Source organism: Acomys russatus, chromosome 16 (genome assembly GCF_903995435.1).
Source record: "Acomys russatus chromosome 16, mAcoRus1.1, whole genome shotgun sequence".
Classification (NCBI taxonomy): Eukaryota; Metazoa; Chordata; class Mammalia; order Rodentia; family Muridae; genus Acomys; species Acomys russatus.
The window spans coordinates 31,235,534-31,254,265 of NC_067152.1; the positions used below are offsets into that span (position 1 = coordinate 31,235,534).

General features: G+C 46.1%; 1 protein-coding gene across 1 annotated transcript; it reads left to right on the forward strand.

Annotated features, from left to right (window-relative positions):
- Positions 1-1,433: 1,433 nt before the first annotated feature.
- Mettl2a (methyltransferase 2A, methylcytidine) lies at positions 1,434-16,929 on the forward strand. The gene is made up of 9 exons (XM_051158867.1): positions 1,434-1,594; positions 1,721-1,812; positions 3,628-3,974; positions 4,867-4,916; positions 7,154-7,214; positions 7,776-7,915; positions 9,823-9,929; positions 14,169-14,234; positions 16,235-16,929. The coding sequence occupies exons 1-9, from the start codon at positions 1,485-1,487 to the stop codon at positions 16,414-16,416; spliced, it is 1,155 nt and encodes a 384-aa protein (XP_051014824.1). The 5' UTR covers positions 1,434-1,484; the 3' UTR covers positions 16,417-16,929.
- The last annotated feature ends 1,803 nt before the right edge of the window (positions 16,930-18,732 follow it).

Here is an 18,732-nt window from a genome sequence, read left to right on the forward strand (position 1 = left end):
GACTTTTTATAGCATCTATTTCCAAAAGTTCAAGAAGCAACTGACACTGAAGGGCACAGGGTCCTTTAAAAGGTAAGGCACACAAAATAAATCATACTATAGTACAGGCCAACAAATACATTGTGTAAACTCGTGTAGAGAGTTAGAGAGATGACTCAGAAGTTAAGAGCTATTCTTACAGGAGGACCTGAGTTTGATTCCCAGAATCCACATCAGGCAGCTCACAACTGCCTATAACTCCAGCTCAGGGTGATCTGATATTCCTCTGACCCACCCACACACAAACACATACACAAATAAGTAATAATCTTTTTAATCAAAGAAAAAAAACCCTCAAGTTTAGAATAGTTAAAAATTTGGAGATGCACCAGGCATGGTGGCACACACCGTTAATCCCAGCACTTGGGAGGCAGAGGCAGGTGGATGGTGGATCTCTGTGAGTTCAAGGCCAGCCTGGTCTATAAAGTGAGTCTAGGACAGCCAAGGCTACACAGAGAAACCGTGTCTCGGGAAAAAAAATTGGAGATGTGTGTTGTAATTCTAGCACTGGCAAACTTAGACGAGATAGGAAGGCCCAGTATTTGAAGTCAGACTAGGCTACTGTCCGTTTTCAGAGGCCGTGCATTTGACAGAGGGTAAGGAGGGTTAGAAACAGAAAGAAAAGGGAGAAGTGATGTAATTATATTAATCTCAAAGATAAATACTTAGCCAGTCATGGTAGCGCACACCTTTGATCCTGTCACTCAGAAGGCAGAGGCAGACAGATCTCTGAGTTTGAGGCCAGCCTGGTCTACAAAGCAAGTCCAGGACAGTCATGGCTACACAGAGAAACCCTGTCTCGGGGGGAGGGGGGAAGGAAGAAAGAAAGAAAAAAGTACAATTATAAATTATATGCCAACAACCTACCATTAGTTTATAATATTAATACATATATGTATAATATATGAATGTGTAATGTATACATTTAAATAAATTGAATATATATACATATTACAAACGTTGTATATGAATGCATTATAATTTTTAATTTTCGTTGTGCCAAGTAAGCCTGCCTTTTCAAGAAGGTGTGGTCATGTCCTTTAACACCAAAGCTTCATACTCTCAGAACCCACGCGTTGCCTCCCTGCCCCTTGTAGTCCTCCTCGATGCTGGCTGTGTGCATCACAGTGAGTCTGGTACCCACGTCTCTTCACATTCTGCTAGTCAAGGCTTTTCCTGGAGGGAACCTGGGAGGCCTGCTGGGATCTAGCACTGGGCTCTAGGAGATGGTCTCCCACTTTCTCCCAGTGCTGCATGCCCATTAGGGCTTCAGCTCGCCTGGAGAACTGTCAACTCAGCGATTGGTCGCTCAGAGCAACTCGCCCCGCCGCGCCCCGCCCCGCCCATCTCTGCTTTCCCGCGCGGACGCCTCTGCTTCCGGAAGGGGGCGTGACCACAGGAAGTCCTCCCCTTATGGAAAAGAAGGCGCTTCCGCCTCCGGTGTTATGGCTGCCTCCTGCCCAGAAGGCGTGTCGGAGACCCAGGATGGGAAGAGACCGCAGTTCGGGAACCGGTTCTTGAGCGACCCTGCGCGCTTGTTCCACCACAATGCCTGGTAACTGCCTTGCCCTTTGCTCGGCCGTCGCCAGCCCTCCGCCCGAGGAGGTGTTCTCGGGCCCGCTACTCACCCTGCTCGCAGCCGGGACGTGAGGACCCTAAGCTGCCCATTTGGTTCTCACAGGGACAACGTGGAGTGGTCAGAGGAGCAGGCCGCGGCGGCGGAGAGGAAAGTGCAGGAGAACAGTTCGCAGCTGGTGTGCCCGGAGAAGCAAGGTGCGCTCGGGTTTTTTTCCCCAGCTGTCAGTGCAGGACGCGCCCCCTAGATGGGGAAAAGAAGTGCAGCCACCAGGATCGTTTGTTACTGCCCTGGTGAAGCATAGAACCCGGTGGGGAGGGGACGAGCTAGGTAGGAGTCAGAGGGGCTGCCTCTAACAAAATCTTGGTGGTACCTGGGGTTGACTTTTCTGGGATTTTGCGGTTTGTTTTCGGAGGCGAATAGTTCTTGCTTTATTCTGTAGCGTCCACGTTTTCAGATCATGTTGATGTGGCTGGCCTGTGGCAACCGTAAAGTTTCTCGATCGTCTTATTGTAGCGTCTACGGTTTGGATTCAGCTGGAGAGTTTCCATGACAGCTAGATCGATGTGGTCAGATCCTAAATACTGTTGGAGGAGAGGATTATTGGATGGTACATCTTTTCCTGAGATGGTTTCGGAGATTTGGGACGTCTACCATAGAAAGATGGGTGTAGCAGAGTGGAGATGACCCTTCCTGAAGACAAGAATAACTTCGTTATAAAATGCTCAAAAGACTAGAACTGCCCGGCCCGATTTCTAAGAGGCTTGCAAATAAAACCATAACTTTATGATAGTAGGCACTGGCAGAGTTTCTATAGGTTAAGGTCACCGTACTGGCCAAGCATGTACTGCCAAGGATGCAGGGGTGTAATGTCTTGGGAGGCAGAGGCAGGAGGATGAGTGGGGTCAAGATCATCCTTGCTACATAAAATTCCAGTCTAGCCTGGGCTACATGAGACCTTGTCTCGAAAACAAATATATGTATGTTTGTATTCCATTTGCAAAGTATTGTTTGATAAGTCTAGGTAATGCAACATAGAGTTGAAAGGGATTGAAAATCACGTAGCCCAATATCCTCTTTTTACAGTTAAAGGACCGGTTAGCCAAGTGCAGTGGTGTATACCTATAGACTCAGCTACGTGGGAGGCTGAGGCAGAAGGATCACTGAATTGGAGGCCATCCTGGGCAACTTAGGGTGACCTTGTCTCCAAAAAATAAAAAAATAAAAATAAGCTTGGACCACAGGGCATTAAGTGCTTTGGCGAAAGGTAAGCAGTCAGTGGTGGACTCCCACTTTGTAGGGTTTGATTTTCATCAGGTTAGGTCCAGGGCCTCGTGTTAGCAAAAAGCAGAAAAACAGCCCACATTAGTGTCCCCAGTTCACTGAAACTCTTATTTCTAGAAAGCAGTTTCCCATCGAGTAGCTTCCGTTTAGTGTTCATTAGTAATCTTGACTTTATGCCTGGCCTCCACATCCTAAAGAAGCAAGAACGTACCTTCTAAAGAGCTGCAGGGATGAAAGTCATTGAATTTATGCAAGTATCTAGAGAACCTGAGACAGTTAGCTTGTAAATAAGAAATTTACAGGGGAAAATAATCACCACAGCTACCGAAGAATCTATCTGTCCCTAGCACCTTGAAACTAAGAGTGAGTGTGTCTGCACACACGGATGTGGGTGCACATGCGCCCACACGTGGGCTAGGGGTTTGCTTAAGTTCACAGTTTTTCTGTAGTCAAAGAACACTCAAATATGTGGGGGGAAATGATAAGTTAACTCCCTGTCTGACGTTTCTAGCAGAAGCTGGGTTCCCTAGGAATGGAAAGTGGGTGACATTAATGTGTGATGGATAGATAGCAAGACATTACCTGGGAAGCTGTTCAGTTCTAAGACTGTGACTCTCCTTAAGGATACCTGTAGAATAAGCTATCACTTGGTGAAGCAGGACAATTGACATTAGGTATAAATAAAACTTTTGAGACTGACCCTTAAAATTCCTTCTTAATATTTGCAGTTGATTATGAAGTCAATGCCCATAAATACTGGAATGACTTTTACAAAATTCATGAAAATGGGTTTTTCAAGGATAGACACTGGCTTTTCACTGAATTCCCTGAACTGGCACCTAACCACAATCACCTGACGGGTTTACCCTTGGAAAAACAGAGGAGTGAAGTCTCTAAACGCAGAAGCAGTAGGGATGGACCTGGCTTAACAGATCAGCACACAAGTCCCTGTACCAGCCATGGATGTGAGACTCAGGTGCCTCCCATGGAGGAGACAGTGACTCAGAAGCTCAGTCACTTAGAAATTTGTGCCAATGAATTTCCTGGATCCTCAGCCACCTACCGAATACTTGAGGTAACTTTATTTTCCTAATAATGGAGATAGTGAAGATGACACATTTTACATCTGGATAAACTAGAAGGGCTGACCCAGAGTGTGTTCGCTCTGAGGAATCTGACTAGATTGGAGCCTCATAGCAGCCCGGAATCATCTCCATTTTTTAAGTGTTTGTTTGTTTGGTTGGTTGGTTGGTTTTTCAACACAGGATTTCTCTGTGTAGCCTTGCCTGTCCTGGCCTCGCTTTGTAGACCAGGCTGGCCTTGAACTCACAGCAATCCATCTGCCTCTGCCTCCTGAGTGCTAGGATTAAAGGCGTGTGCCACTACTACTCGGCCATTTTTTAAGTATTTATTATTTCCTACTTTTCATTTGTTTTTGTTTTTCCCGAGACAGGGTCTCTCTATGTAGCCTTAGCTGTTCTGGACTCGCTTTGTAGTCCAGGCTGGCTTTGAACTGACATCGATCCGCCTGCCTCTGCCTCCTGAGTGCTGGGATCACAGGTGTGCTCCACCACATCCAGCTGCAGTCTATGTTTCTAATAATGGTATAGTGAAACTCTTTAGGAAAATAGTTTATGAGACCAGAAAGTAAAGGTAGCCTTGCCCTTTTTAAGACCAGCTTTGTTCAGCCACTGAAAGCCAGTGTTTTTGCCTCTTTAATTAGAATCCCTGCAGCATCAGGAAGTGCCATGGATCCTACTGAGCTCTGGTCACCATGCTTTCCCAGCACAGTCCCTAAAAGCTGCACATGATGGTGCCTATAATCCCAGCACTTGGGAGGCTGAGGCTGGAAAACAAGTCAGAGACCAGCCAGGACTCTGTTAAGAAAAAAAAGGAGACGGAAGAAGGATGACAGGGAAATGGGTTGAATTAGTAATGTCTGAGACTAATGTTTGCTTGTGTTGCAGGTTGGTTGTGGTGTAGGAAACACTGTCTTCCCAATTTTACAGACTAACAAGTAAGTATGTCGTCAGGTTACAGGACAGCAAAGAGAAGGGGTGAGGGCTTGCTCCTGGAAGCAGGAGCTGTTCAGGATTAGCTACCCATTTAGGAGTGGCTTTAGTTTAATGTTAAAGAAATTGGAGGTAGCACCAGTTGCACTGCTAACGTGTGATGCCTTCTCTGAGGTGCCTAAAAGATCCTCGGGTTCTGTTGTGAGCTCTGTGGGATGCCGTTAGGTTGTTGATGACCCGCCCCCCTGCAAGGTAGGACAGCTAGCCTCTGGGAAGTTGTTTCCAGTTGTGAAAATCTGTTTCTGTTTACTTGCACACGGACAACTGTGACACCAGGAGTGTGAGCCTTCCCCCGTGGTACCCAGACTCCTGAACCTGAGATCCAGGTGTCCTGTGGTTTCATTCCTCTATGGTCTCGTTGGGGTTAGCATCAAGTGCCACAGATTAAAGACTTTATAAAACTGCAGTCCTGGCTGGGCATGGTGGCGCACGCCTTTAATCCCAGCGCTCGGGAGGCAGAGGCAGGTGGATTGCTGTGAGTCCGAGGCCAGCCTGGTCTACAAAGCGAGGCCAGGACAGGCAAGACTACACAGAGAGACCCTGTCTCAAAAAAAAAAAAAAGGCTGCAATCCCAGGCCCCCAAACTTCCAGTGCGCTGTGGGCCAAGAAAGTCCACAACCCCATCCTAGATTTGGCTGGTTTTACTTTTCATTTTCAGGGTATTGTAAGAATACAGAAAGCAAGCAGTCAAGTGAGGAGACACACAGGGCGAGGTCTAAGATCTCTGTGCTCAGGCTCATTCCCTTCCTGCCCCTTCACAGGAGGCTGGTGAGGAGACTAAGCTAACAGCTGGGACTCCGCACGTCTGCTGGCACACTTTTTGCTATTTAGATCGTCCCAGGGTGTAGGAGCCTTGCCTGCCTGTGTGTGCATGTGCGTGCGCGTGTGTGTGCGCGTGCATGCCTCTGTGTGTGTGTGTGTGTGTGTGTGTGTGTGTGTGTGTGTGTGTGTTTCTTACCTGTTTTCGAGGCCATCTTGGAAATCAGGTTCTAGTTTCAGATGCTCTGGGGCATCCACTGCTTCTCAAAGGTTCCAGCTAAATATTTTTGCCAATTTAGCCAACAGTATTTAATAGCATTTAGTGATACATTAGCCTAATTTAAAACACTTATTTCTGGCTAGGCATGATTATTCATACCTTTAATCCCAGTAGAGACAAACAGGTGTATGGTCTGATCTACCTAGTACCAGACTGGCCAGATGGCCTGGGAGTAAAGGTGCAGCCAAGGCTGACATCTGAGTTCAATGCCAGGGACATAGTGGAAGGAGAGAACTGACTCCCTTAAGTTATCATCTGGCCTGTGTATACAGGCCACACAAGAGAAATAAATGTATTTTTTCAGCATTTTATTATGCTGGGATGTCGCTCAGTTGATAGAGTTTTCCCAGTATTCATGAAGCTCTGGGACCCATTGGCATCTCGTACAGCTGAGCATGGAGGCTCACGCCTGTACCCGCAGTACTCAAGAGATAGGGGTCATCCTTGACTGCATAACAAGTTCAAGGCAAACCTGGGATACAGGAGCTCCTGCCTCAGAAAACAAAAGGTCAAAGGTTATTGTCAGAGGCTCATTAGAGAGTCTGGGAAGTCTCTCTTGCCACGTTCTCAGTAATTCACTTCAAACTTGAGTGTATCTTAACTTCATTTTTTTAAAGATTTATTTATTATGTACATAGTGTTCTACCTGCATGTGTGCCTGCACAACAGAAGAGGGCACCAGATCTCATTATAGATGGTTGTGAGACACCATGTGGTTGCTGGGAATTGGCTCCCAGGACCTTTGGAAGAGTAGACAATGCTCTTAATCTTTGAGCTATCTCTCCAGCCTGTATCTTAACTTCTTAAGAATTATGTGGGTCCACATGATTGTCCACCAGGCACCCTTAACCACAGTGACTGTGCCATTTAAGTAAGATTACTAGAACTCACTGTTGATGTAATGCTTGCTTATAAGTGACAGTTTGCCTCCTGATGGTTTGATAAACTTAATATTAGCCATATCCACATGACCTAAAAAAGGATAAAGATCACAGAATTTTAACCAGAATGCTGGATGACTAATTGGAACAGTTTATTTGGATGAGTGCTATTCTTTGTCACTTGACTTTGCTGCTCTACAAAGAAAACGTACATAATCTAGTTCATCTCATAATTGTGTTGGTTTTTTTCTGCCTATTTCAGTGACCCAAACCTCTTCGTGTACTGTTGTGATTTTTCTGCCACAGCTATTGAACTGGTCAAGGTAAGTACAGTGGCTCCTGTACTCTACACTAATTAAAGAAAAAGAAGGGCTCCTAAAACTCAAGTTTACTAACCCCATTATTATGGCCTGAAAGTTTGGAAAATTAGTGAAGCAGCTTGGAGTTGAGAGCCAGGCAAGAATGGAGGATCCAGTCTAGGGCACAGTCCTAGCCTCCTGTGTGTGAACATGTACCTGCAAGTGTCAGCAGCAGCAGAGGCATTGGATTCGCTGTGCTCTGACCTGCTGAGCCATCGCTCCAGCCCCATGTCCAAACAGTTTTGTTACTTATTTTTGAAGATGTGGTCTCATGTGCCTCATGATGACCTTGAACTTTGCTGTGTGACCTTGACCCTCCTGCCTCCACTTGCCAATTGCTAGAATTTAAGGAATGCACCATGACGAATTCTGACTCTTCTGCTCTTTATGTCCCTAGAAAACTGTGGTGGCTGGAAGTAAATCCTCCTGTTGTTAGTTAACAGTAGTGGCATTTAAAACAGGATAAGCTTTTCTTTGTGCTGTGTTCGCATTTTCTGACGCATTTGTCTCTCCACCTATCTGCAGACAAATTCCGAGTATGATCCCTCTCGCTGTCTTGCCTTTGTTCATGACTTATGTGATGGAGACCAGATTTACCCAGTGCCCAGGGACAGTCTTGATGTCATTGTTCTTATATTTGTTCTTTCAGCAATTGTCCCAGACAAGTAAGTTTACACTAATAGCCTAACTAAGGTGAAGCTTTAATTGAAGACCTTAAATTCTGATTATGCCCTAATTACAAAGGGTTCCACTATAGCTGGTAGACATAAGCCGCAGAACTGTTGTGTTGGTTGGTGTCCACCCTCTGCCTGCTGACTGGACCGGCTGCTGCTTTCACTATGAGAGCTAAGTCTGTGAAACCTGGGCAGATTCCCACTTAGTCCATGGGCTGCTTCAGAGTTAAGGTGGCCGTCTCATTTATTGGCCTTTTAAATGCTTAAAATAAGACAAGAGGTTTTTTGTTTGTTTAAGATTTATTTATTATGTATACAGTGCTCTGCCTGCATGTACACCTACAGGCCAGAAGAGGGCATCAGATCACATTGTAGGTGGTTGTGAACCACATGTGGGTGTTGGCAATTGAATTTAGGACCTCTGGGAGCAGACAGTGCTCTTAACCTCTGAGCCATCTCCAGCCCAAGACAAGGTTCTTAACACCCCAAAATTTGTACTGACTGCAATGTGTTCTCTGGCACTTACATTTTTAGTAAAACTGAAATACAGTATTCCACAAAGTCAGGTTGACATAAAAGGAAACTCACCAAGGCTGGGTGTGGTGGTGCACACCTTTAATCCCAGCACTCCCGACACAGAAGAGGGTGGATCTCTGTGAGTTCCAGGCCAGCCTGGTCTACATAGTGAGTCTAGGACAGCCAGGGCCATTACACAGAGAAACTTTATCTCCAAAACATAAAAGGGGAACAGACAAAGTGCTGTACTGGAAAAGGGTCTAGAGAAATGGTTCAGTGGCTAAGAGCACTGGCTGCTCTTAAAGAGAACTGAAAGCCAGGCGTGGTGGCTCATACCTTTAATCCCAGCACTCGGGAGGCAGAGGCAGGTGGATCACTGTGAGTTGGAGGCCAGCCTGGTCTACAAAGTGAGACCAGGACAGCCAAGGCTACACAGAGAAACCCTGTCTTGGAGGGAAAATAAAAGAGGACTGAAGTTTATTTAGTCTTGTGGCCATCAGCAAGGTGGCACATCATGGTCAGAGCTGGGTCTCTCATCCCATGGTCGGGGTAAAAAGAGAAGAAGAAAAAGGGAATGCAACCCCACTGTCCCCTTCCAGGGCAGCACGTATGCTTCCCAGTGACCTAAAGGTCCCACCCTTTGAGTCTCCACCGCCTTTTATTAGTTCCATAAAGTGGCCATGCTTTCAACACACAGGCCTCTGAGGAAAAGCAGCCGTAACAAATGAGAAGCTCGCCCTGAGCTCTCATTTGCCTGCCACTGAGAACATCGTGTAAGCTGGGAGGCTTTTTATGTGTATAATTTTTTAGGACTCTTTTTCTTGTTTTTTGTTTGTTTGTTTTGGTTTTTCAGGACAGAGTTTCTCTGTGTAGCCTTGGCTGCCCTGGATTTGCATTGTAGCCCAGGCTGGCCTCAAACTCACATTGATCTGCCTGCCTCTGCCTCCCGAGTGCTAGGATTAAAGGCATGCGCCACCACTCCCGGTTTGTTTTTGTTTTAGGTATGGTCTTTCTAAGTGGCCTGAGCTGTTCTCTGACTCAAAATCTTCCTGCCTCAGCCTCCCGGAGCTGAGATTACAGGCTTGTGCCATCATACCAGGAACTTTACATTAGCAGTTGATAGAGTTTGAGCCTAATGGGACAGATGAATCCCAGTATTGCCTACACTTGATGGTCAGGGCTCCTAGAGAGCCGCAGGGGTGGTAATCACAGCCAGCAGAACGTGAGCTGGCTATAATGCTGGAATGTCTACCACCACATGAGACATAGGGGCTTTTAGTGTTGGTGTCTGGTTAGGCTGTCTGTTGTCTTGGGGATTGTGCTATAGGAAAGGGACCTCTATCCTTAAGGAGACTCACGCTTCTCTCCCTGGTGCCCTGCAGGATGCAGGAGGCCATCAACAGGCTAAGCAGACTCCTGAAGCCTGGGGGGGTGATGCTTCTTCGAGACTATGGCCGATATGACATGGCTCAGCTTCGGTTTAAAAAAGGTACGTGAGGGTCTGGAGCCATGAATCGGTGGCTAAGATTATTGGCTGTCCTTGGAGGGAACCTGAATTCAGTTTCCAGCACCCACATGGCAGGTCTCAACTGTCTGTAACCCCAGTTCCGGGGGATCTGATGCCCTCTTCTGGCCTCAGCAGGCACCGGGCATGCATGTGGTACAGAGACATACATGCAGACAAAATACAACACAAAATAAAACGTTTTAAAATATATAAAATTATGGCCAGCATGGTGGCATATGAATCAGCACTCAGGAGACAGAGGCAGGAAGATCTCTGTGAGTTCAACTCAGGCTTGATGGTTTCATAGTAAGTTCCAGGTCAGCCAGGACTACACAATACAAAATGTCTACAAAAAAATGTAAGTGTGTGCGTATAAAGATGGTTTGGGGCTGAGGTGCAGTAGCTCATTTGGTTGAGTGCTGTCTTGGTTAGAATTACTGTTGCTGAGATGAAATACCATGACCAACAGCAACTTGGAGAAAGAAAGGTTTATTTGCCTTACACTTCTGCATCATAGCACGTTACTCAAAGAAGTCGGGACAAGAACTCAAGCAGGGCAGGAGCTGGTGCAGAGGCCATGGAGGAGTGCTGCTTACCGTCCTGCTCAGCCTGTTTTCCTATAGAGCCTAGGACCACCAGGCCGGGGATGGCGCCACCCACAGTGGGCTAGGCTCTCCCTCTTCAATCACTGATTAAGAAACTGTCTTACGGGGCTTTGCCTAGAGCCTGATTATTTTCTTTTTGTTTTGTTTTTCCAGACAGGGTTTCTTTGTGTAGCCATGGCTGTCCTGGAGCTCACTCTGTAGACAAGGCTGACCTTGAACTCACTGAAATCCCCCCTGCCTCTGCCTCCTAAACCCTGGGATTAAAGGTGTGTGCCACCATATCTAACTGGTCTAGAGCCTGATCTTACAGAGGCATTTTCTTTGTTGTTGTTGTTGTGTTTGTTTCTTTGTTTTGTTTTCAAAACAAGGTTTCTCTGCATATCCTGGCTGTTCTGGACTTACTTTGTAGACCAGGCTGTACTTGAACTCACAGAGATCCACCTGCCTCTGCCTCTCGAGTGCTGGGATTAAAGGTGTGCACCACCACACCCGGCCAGAGGCATTTTCTTTCTTTCTTTCTTTCTTTCTTTTTTTTTTTTTTAGTTTTTCGAGACAGGGTCTGTCTGTGTAGCCTTGACTGTCCTGTACTCACTTTGTAGACCAGACTGGCCTTGAACTCACAGTGACCCACCTGCCTCTTCCGAGTGCTGGGATTAAAGGTGTACACCACCACAACCGGCTCAAAGGCATTTTCTTAATTGAGGCTCCCTCCTCTCTATAGGTGTATAGCTTATGTCAAATTGACATAAAACAAGCCAGCACAAGGGCCTTACTTAGATACATAAAACCCTGGTTTTGATATCTTAAATGACATAAAACCAGGTGTATATACCTGTAGTCCCATTGCTTAGGAGGTAGAGGCAGGAGAGTCAACAGTTCAAGGTCATGTCATCTTCAGATGCATAGCAATCCACTCAGGGCTACAATGGAACTCTGGCTCAAATAATTTATTTTCCAAAGGTATTTTACCACTTTAGTAAAAAATGACTTTGCCAACCAGACTAGACATACATATAACATTGGCAGTAGAAAGATCAGGGTGTTTGTTTGTTTGTTTGTTTGTTTGTTGGCTTGTTGCTATATCTTAAGAAACAAGGGGCGCCGGTAGTGGTGGCACACGCCGGTAGGAATTTGCTGAAGGAGGCAGAGGCAGGAGGATCACGAGTTCGAGGCCAGCCTGGGCTACACAGTTTAAAAAAAAAAAAAAAAAAAGAAACAAGGGGGCTGGAGAGATGGCTCAGCATAACAAGAACACTTGTCTTGCAGAAGATCTGGGCTTGGTTCCCAGCACCCATGTTGCAGTTCTAGGGGGCCAGATGCCTTTTACTCCTCTAAACAAGTCCTGAGGTGTGTGTAGTACCCATACATACAGTCAGGCACACACTAGGCACATCAAATGAACATCATTTATTAAAACATGAAAAAGGTTGGTGAGGGCTGGAGAGATGGCTGCTCTTCCAGAGGACCCAGATTTGATCCTAGCACCCGCATCGTGGCTGACAGCTATCCGTAACTCCAGCTCCCAGAGATCTGGTGCACAGTTCTGGCCTCCAGGGCACTGTGCAGGCAAAACACCCATGCACGTAAGAGTAAAGAGAAAAACATGACAAGAAAGGCAAGTTCAAGGACATAATCAGGCTTGGTGGCACATGTCTGTAATACTAGCATTTGAGCAGTTAAGAGACAGTAGAAGTTTTGTGGGGTGTTTTTGTTTTTGTTCTTCAGGACAGGGTTTCTCTGTAGCCCTGGCTGTCCTGGAACTCTCTTTGTAGATAAGGCTGGCCTCAAACTTCCAGAGATCTGCCTGCCTTTGCCTCCCTGAGTGCTGGGATCACAGCGTGTGCTACCAGGCCCGGCTGCCTTAACAGAAGTTTAAGGAAAATGACACCAAGATGTCAGGCACATAGCTCAGTGACAGAATGGTTGCCTGATGTGTTAAAGCCTCTGGTTGTTCCCAGGACTGCAAGAATGTTTTAAACTAGATGAGGTCTGGGACTTTAGCTCAACTATCATGTGCAGTGCCCTTAGCACCGAAAGTGCTTAGGTGGCCGGTGACAGTGTTCTCAGCAGATAGAGTCTTTATTTGTGTTTGTCAAGGAGCTGCCATGGCCTGATAAGGAAAAGAGCTAGGATCCACCCCCCCCCAAAAAAAAAAAAACAATTCACAGAAGAGCATATTTAAATGGCCAACAATCAAAAGTTCAAGGAAATAAAAATAAAAAGATAATCTTTCTCAACCCTGTTGCTGCCCAGTTCAAGGAAAGCCCTAGACACCTCCATTTAGTTAAAGCACCGTAATATATTTACTTAGTTCATCAGTCTTTGAAGAAACTCTGCCAGCATAAAGTAGGTATAGACAAAAGCTTGGCCGTTGGATGCCTTGGACAGTGGTCTAAGGCGGCCCCCACAATTGGCTCTGGAGAGGTTTCTGTTCTGTGTCACTGTGTGCGAGAACCAGTGTGTAGATGACCATTTTAAGTGTGATCATTTGACTAACAGGTCACTGGGAAGAATAAATGCTATTATATGTAGACTGTTAGGAACATGTGGGAGGATTAGATGGAGGATGTAAGACTGGAGGGATGAGCAGAAGGGAAGGGTTGTTCACGTGAAAACAGCGAGAGTTCTCGTAGGTTGTGTTTGTGGACACGAGGCGAGCATGGGCACTAGTCCAGAGTCAGTTACATTGATTCTTTTATTGGAATTTGTGGGCTGATATAGTAGTGCAGTCTAGAACTCAGCTAGGAATCACATGTTATCGGACACTACAGCTCGGGTTTTCCCATGGTGCTGCTCTTTGCGGCAGTGCTGTTCCTTTGTAGGAAATTGCACGTCTGAGTTTCTGAATGCTGCTTGTTGAGGGGAAGGCGCATGGGTGGGGTGGGGGGTTAAGAAAGGGTCTCCCAGCCGGGCGGTGGTGGCTCACGCCTTTAATCCCAGCACTCGGGAGGCAGAGGCAGGCGGATCTCTGTGAGTTTGAGGCCAGCCTGGTCTACAAAGCGAGTCCAGGACAACCAAGGCTACACAGAGAAACCTTGTCTCAAAAAACCAAAAAGAAAGAAAGAAAGGATCTCCCTCCATGTACCGTAGATGGCCTAGAGCTCAGTGCGTGTCCTCCTGCCTGAGCCTCCTAAGTGTCAGGGTTATAAGTACGAGCCACCATACTTAGCCTGGTGCACATTTGTTAAGTGATGAAACTTAAAGTACTTTAGGAACTGGGGAGAGGTCTCAGCTGTTAAGAGCACTTACTGCTCTTACACAGGCCCTGGGATCAGCTCCCAGTTTCCTGTGAGTGCAGGGAATCTGACACCACTGGACTCCATCAGCTCCATAGGGCACATACCCTCATCCAGGCTCAAGCGAATATAGACGCTTAAAAAATAATAAATCTTCTGTTTTTCAAGATGTGCTTTTTCTGTGTAGCCCTGGCTGTCCTAGAACTTGCTCTGTAGGCCACTCTGGCTTCGAACTCACAGAAATTCTCCTGCCTCTGCCTCCTGAATGCTGGAATTAAAGGTGTGCACCACCACTGCCTGGCTTCCCTTTTTTTTCCAAAACATATATTAATGTATCTGGGTTGTTTTTTGTTTGTTTGTTTTTTGTCATGTATCTGCAGGTCAATGTCTGTCTGGAAATTTCTATGTGAGAGGTGATGGCACCAGAGTCTACTTCTTCACACAAGGTATGAAAAAAAATAATCTTCATCAGTGCTGAAGGCAGTGTCTGCCCTTCTTAATCACCTGGCCCTCCCGCCTTTCACACGCTGCCCTTTAGCCACCTAAGCTGTCACTTTCCCCAGACAACTCTGGCTTGTGCTGATCTCAGTCAGCTGCTCTTCTTTGGGAACCTGCCTTTTTTGCAGCCCAGGCTGACTGGCCCTCTGCAGCAGCCTGTGCATCCCCAGGAGCTGTTTCCCTGGGCTCGAGGGGTGACGTGGATCAGCTCTGCTGTCAGCCCTGTTGACAGGCTTTGCCCTCCACCAGCACTTTAGGACACTGTCTAGTCATGCTTATACTTTGAGCCTTTGGTTACATAGTGTCAAGAGTTGTCCCCTGAAGTATTGTGTTGCCATGCACTTCAGTCAGTTTTTTCACATAGCTTTTGGTTTGGGAGTTGTTGCTTTGTTTGAAACTTAAGTCTCCCTGTGTAGCACAAGCCAGCCTTGAACTTGCAGTCCTCCTCCGCCAACTACTGAAATTACAGACTTCCCTTCACCCTTATTTTTCATGCACACACATATATATGTATGTATGTATGTGTGACCTTTTCTTTTTCTTTTTCTGTTTATTTAAGACAAGGTTTCTCTGTATAGCCCCGTCTGTCCTAGAATTCACTCTGTAGATCAGGCTGTCCTCAAACTCACAGAAATCAGCCTGCCTCTGACTCCTCAGTGCTGGGATTAAAGGTGTGCATACTACCTGGCTGTATAACATTCTTTAAGTTGGTTTTTTTAATATGTGTTGAATGTTTTACCTAATGGATGTATGTCTGTGTACCATGTGCATTCCTGGTGCCCTCAGAGACCAAAGGAGTGTGTTGAAGGCCCTGGAGCTAGAATTGCAGATGGTTCTGAGCCATCATGTGGGTGCTGGGAATCAAAGCTGGGTCTTCTGGAAGAGCATCCAGTGCTCTTAACTGCTAAGCCATCTTTCCAATTCCACATATAACTTTATAGTGTTTGTAGAGCCCTTAGGGGCTTTTGAAAAACTGAACTTGTAGAAAATACGGTATTAACAGTAGGGGCTGTCTCTATGCCTGCTCTAGCTCCCTAACAAATGACACAGAGACCTATTAGATTTATTCCAAAAGCTTTAAGCTCTATAACTGGGCAGAGAGTCCTCTGTTCTAACCCTTTTGTGCTCCTCCTCCTCCTCTTCTTCCTCCTCCCTCTGCCCCCCCGGCCCCCCTTCCCGTTTCTACCTGAGACCCTCCGAGACTGGGAGTGGAAATCCCGCTTACTGTCACCTCTGTCTAGTCATTGACTCTTCAGCTTCTTTATCAACAATCAGAAATAATCAAGGAGTAATTGTTACACAACCTTGAGACCAGAGATTCTTCATAGAAATGCCAATGCCCACGAGCAGACTTTAACCAGATCTTGGGGCACAGAAATCAGCATCGGAATACACAGTGCATAAGAACATTCTCCAGCAGAGCTGGGGGCACGGAAGCACGTAATCCTAACAGTGGGAAAGCAGAGACAAGAAGACCCCTGGACCTTGCTAACAAACCATTATACTTAGTTCCAGGTCAGTGAGAGACCTAAAGATCAGCATCACCTTCTTAAAGCTCCTCCCCATGGTAGGGGGTCGGGTTAAGGACCTTGCTTCCCAAACCTGGACCTGTCGTTGCCAAACTGTCACTACAGGAGTGAGTAACCACTGCTGCCAAGGCCTCTTAAAAAGCATATTGAGTGCTGGGCATGGTGGCGCACACCTTTAATCCCAGCACTTGGGAGGCAGAGGCAGGCAGATCGCTGTAAGTTTGAGGCCAGCCTGGTCTACAAAGTGAGTCCAGGACAGTCAAAGGTACACAGAGAGACCCTGTCTTGAAAAAACCAAAAAAGAAAAAAAGAAAGCATATTGACTGCAATATCTTAAGGCTCCATTTAAAATGGAAAGTCATCAGCAAACTGCCCTTTCTCCAGAGGAACATCTGTAAACATCTGCTCTTTCAAACCAGATGAGCTGGATGCTCTCTTCACTGCTGCGGGTCTAGAAAAGGTGCAGAACCTGGTGGATCGCCGCTTGCAGGTGAACCGAGGGAAGCAGCTGACCATGTACCGTGTCTGGATTCAGTGCAAGTACACCAAGCCGCTGCTGCCCAGAACCAGCCAAGAGGTGCCTGCTCCCCACGTGACATAAGCTTCTCAGGCCTTTTAGAAGACATCTATAAATGGTGGCTTGTTGATGTTGGACAGTCTGGGAATCCAAGTAGCTTAAACTTTGAGCCTAGGAGAAATTACTTTTTATACTCATTAACAATTGTGGTTTCTAGCTGGGCGTGGTGGTGCACATGTTTAATCCCTGCACTGGAACCAGGCAGGCAGATAGATCTCTGAGTTCCAGGACAGCCAGAGCTACACAGAGAAACTCTTGTCTCCAAAAACAAACAAAAAGCAATTGTAGTTTTTATTTGTGAAGCCTGTTAATAAATACTTCCTTGAGTTCATTTTTTTTACTTATTATTTAGTGGGGGCAATGCCATGATAAATGTGTGGAGTCCAGAGGATAGCTTGCAGGAGTCAGTTCCCCTCGTGTTGATCCTGGAATTCAGACTCAGGCTTGACAGCAAACATCCTTGAGCTTTTCACCAGCCCTCAAGTTTTTAATGACTAAAATTTTATATATAGGATTTTATATATAGATTTCTATATATAAAAAATAGAGAAATTTAAAAAAAAAAAGTGAGTGCGTGTGTGTGTGTGTGTGTGTGTGTGTGTGTGTGTGTGTGTGTGTGTGTGTTTTGGTCACTCTGTGACCAAAAAATGACCTTGGTATTGGGATACTCCTGCCTTCACGGGTAGTAGTGGCCCACACCTTTCACCCCTGCATGCTGGAGGGGGAGGAGATCTCTCTTGAGTTGGAGGCCATCCTGCTCCACTGAGTAAGTTCCATGACATCCAGGGCTACACAGAGAAACCGTCTTGAAGGAAAAAGAAAGTGTATGTTAACACATTTGTTTTGGGAGCTAAGGATTTAAAACCAAGATTGGCCAAGTGTAGTCTCTGTGGGGGAAGCTGAGGCACGAGGGTCGCTGTACAGTCAAGGCCAGCCTGGACTGCAGTGTGGGACTGACTCAGGATTGCGAACATGGCTCAGAGGTAGAGCATGATGTCAGCATGCACCTCTGCCGGAGCCAGAGACATGCTGCCATATTATATAACGCTAATCCTAGAACGCAGGAGTCTGGACAAGAGTACTGCCTCAAGTTTCAAGGCCAGCTCAGGCTATACAATGAAAGCCTACCTCAACTCCTCCCCCCATGTGGCAGTACTGTATGTTGATACACAAATGTCATGTGACTATAAGTTGCATTACAAGTTTTTGGGAAATCCAGTATCGGGTGCAGCCATCGTAGTTGATACCTAAGGGCTTGCTGCTGAGTCAGAGGGGAGGAAGCAGCATGAGAGGCATCTGCTTTAGAATTTCAAACTGCTTAGTGTGGTGGTGCGCGTGAGGGACCCCGGCACTCAGGCTGACGCGGGAAGATCTCCTTCACTGCTGGCCGTGTGGCAAGACCCTGTCTCAAAAAGGATCTTAACTTTGGTAAGTAGTTACTTCTAGGCCCTGTATGCACTTCACCCTCCACACTGTTTCTAAAGAATTTTTTTAAAATCCTTCACTTTCAGCAAAATTGTTTCCTTTTCATTGTGCCCTTAAATACCTGCATCGATAATAATTGAGAGGATAAAACGTCGTGATCTCACTGGACACTGGACTTGGGTGTGGTCTCCATACGTGCATACGGTTAGACGGTTGCAGCTTTCCCATTTGATCATGCGTGCAGCGACAGTATGTTCTTAATTTCAACATATAAGGAATTTATAGCTCTTCGCTTCAAGTTTTCTTTCTTTTAATTTTAAGATTTATTTATTTATTATATATACAGTGTTTTGCCTGATTGTACACCTGCAAGCCAGAAGAGGGCATCAGATCTCATTATAGATGGTTGTGAGCCACCATGTGGTTGCTCGGAATTGAACTCAGAACCATTGGAAGAGCAAACAGTGCTCTTGACCTCTGAGCCATCTCTCCAGCCCCCTCACTTCATGTTTCCATAATTGCCTCATTGTTGTATATCTTTCCATGAAAATATGGCAAGACAAGCATCTTTTCAGTAACCTAAATGTTTGGAAAATGGGAAACTTTCCATAAGGAAAAGCAGAAAGGTTAAGGGCGGGCCAAGTGTAGCAGTACACACCTGTAACTCCAGCGTTTGGGAAGTTGAGGCAAGAGAATTGAATCAAAGTCATTCTTTGCTACAATTTAAAAAAAAAGCCGGGACAAAATGGGAATTTGAGGCCAGCCTGGTCTACAAAGCTAGTCCAGGATAGCCAAGGCTACATAGAAACCTTGTAGGGGGGTGGGGGTTTCAAAGATGGTGCTATAGCTCAGAGAACATTAAGTCATTTCTAACTTACAGAAAAGCATAGTGCAAGGACACTGCAAAGGCTGTGC

What these genes read in the sequence shown, in the direction of transcription:
- Mettl2a (XM_051158867.1), top strand. Translation starts at nt 1,485, where the DNA reads ATGGCTGCCTCCTGCCCAGAAGGCGTGTCGGAGACCCAGGATGGGAAG. An exon ending in CAGCTATTGAACTGGTCAAG is followed by an intron (nt 7,215 to 7,775) that starts GTAAGTACAGTG and finishes ACCTATCTGCAG; the next exon opens with ACAAATTCCGAGTATGATCC. An exon ending in TCAGCAATTGTCCCAGACAA is followed by an intron (nt 7,916 to 9,822) that starts GTAAGTTTACAC and finishes GGTGCCCTGCAG; the next exon opens with GATGCAGGAGGCCATCAACA.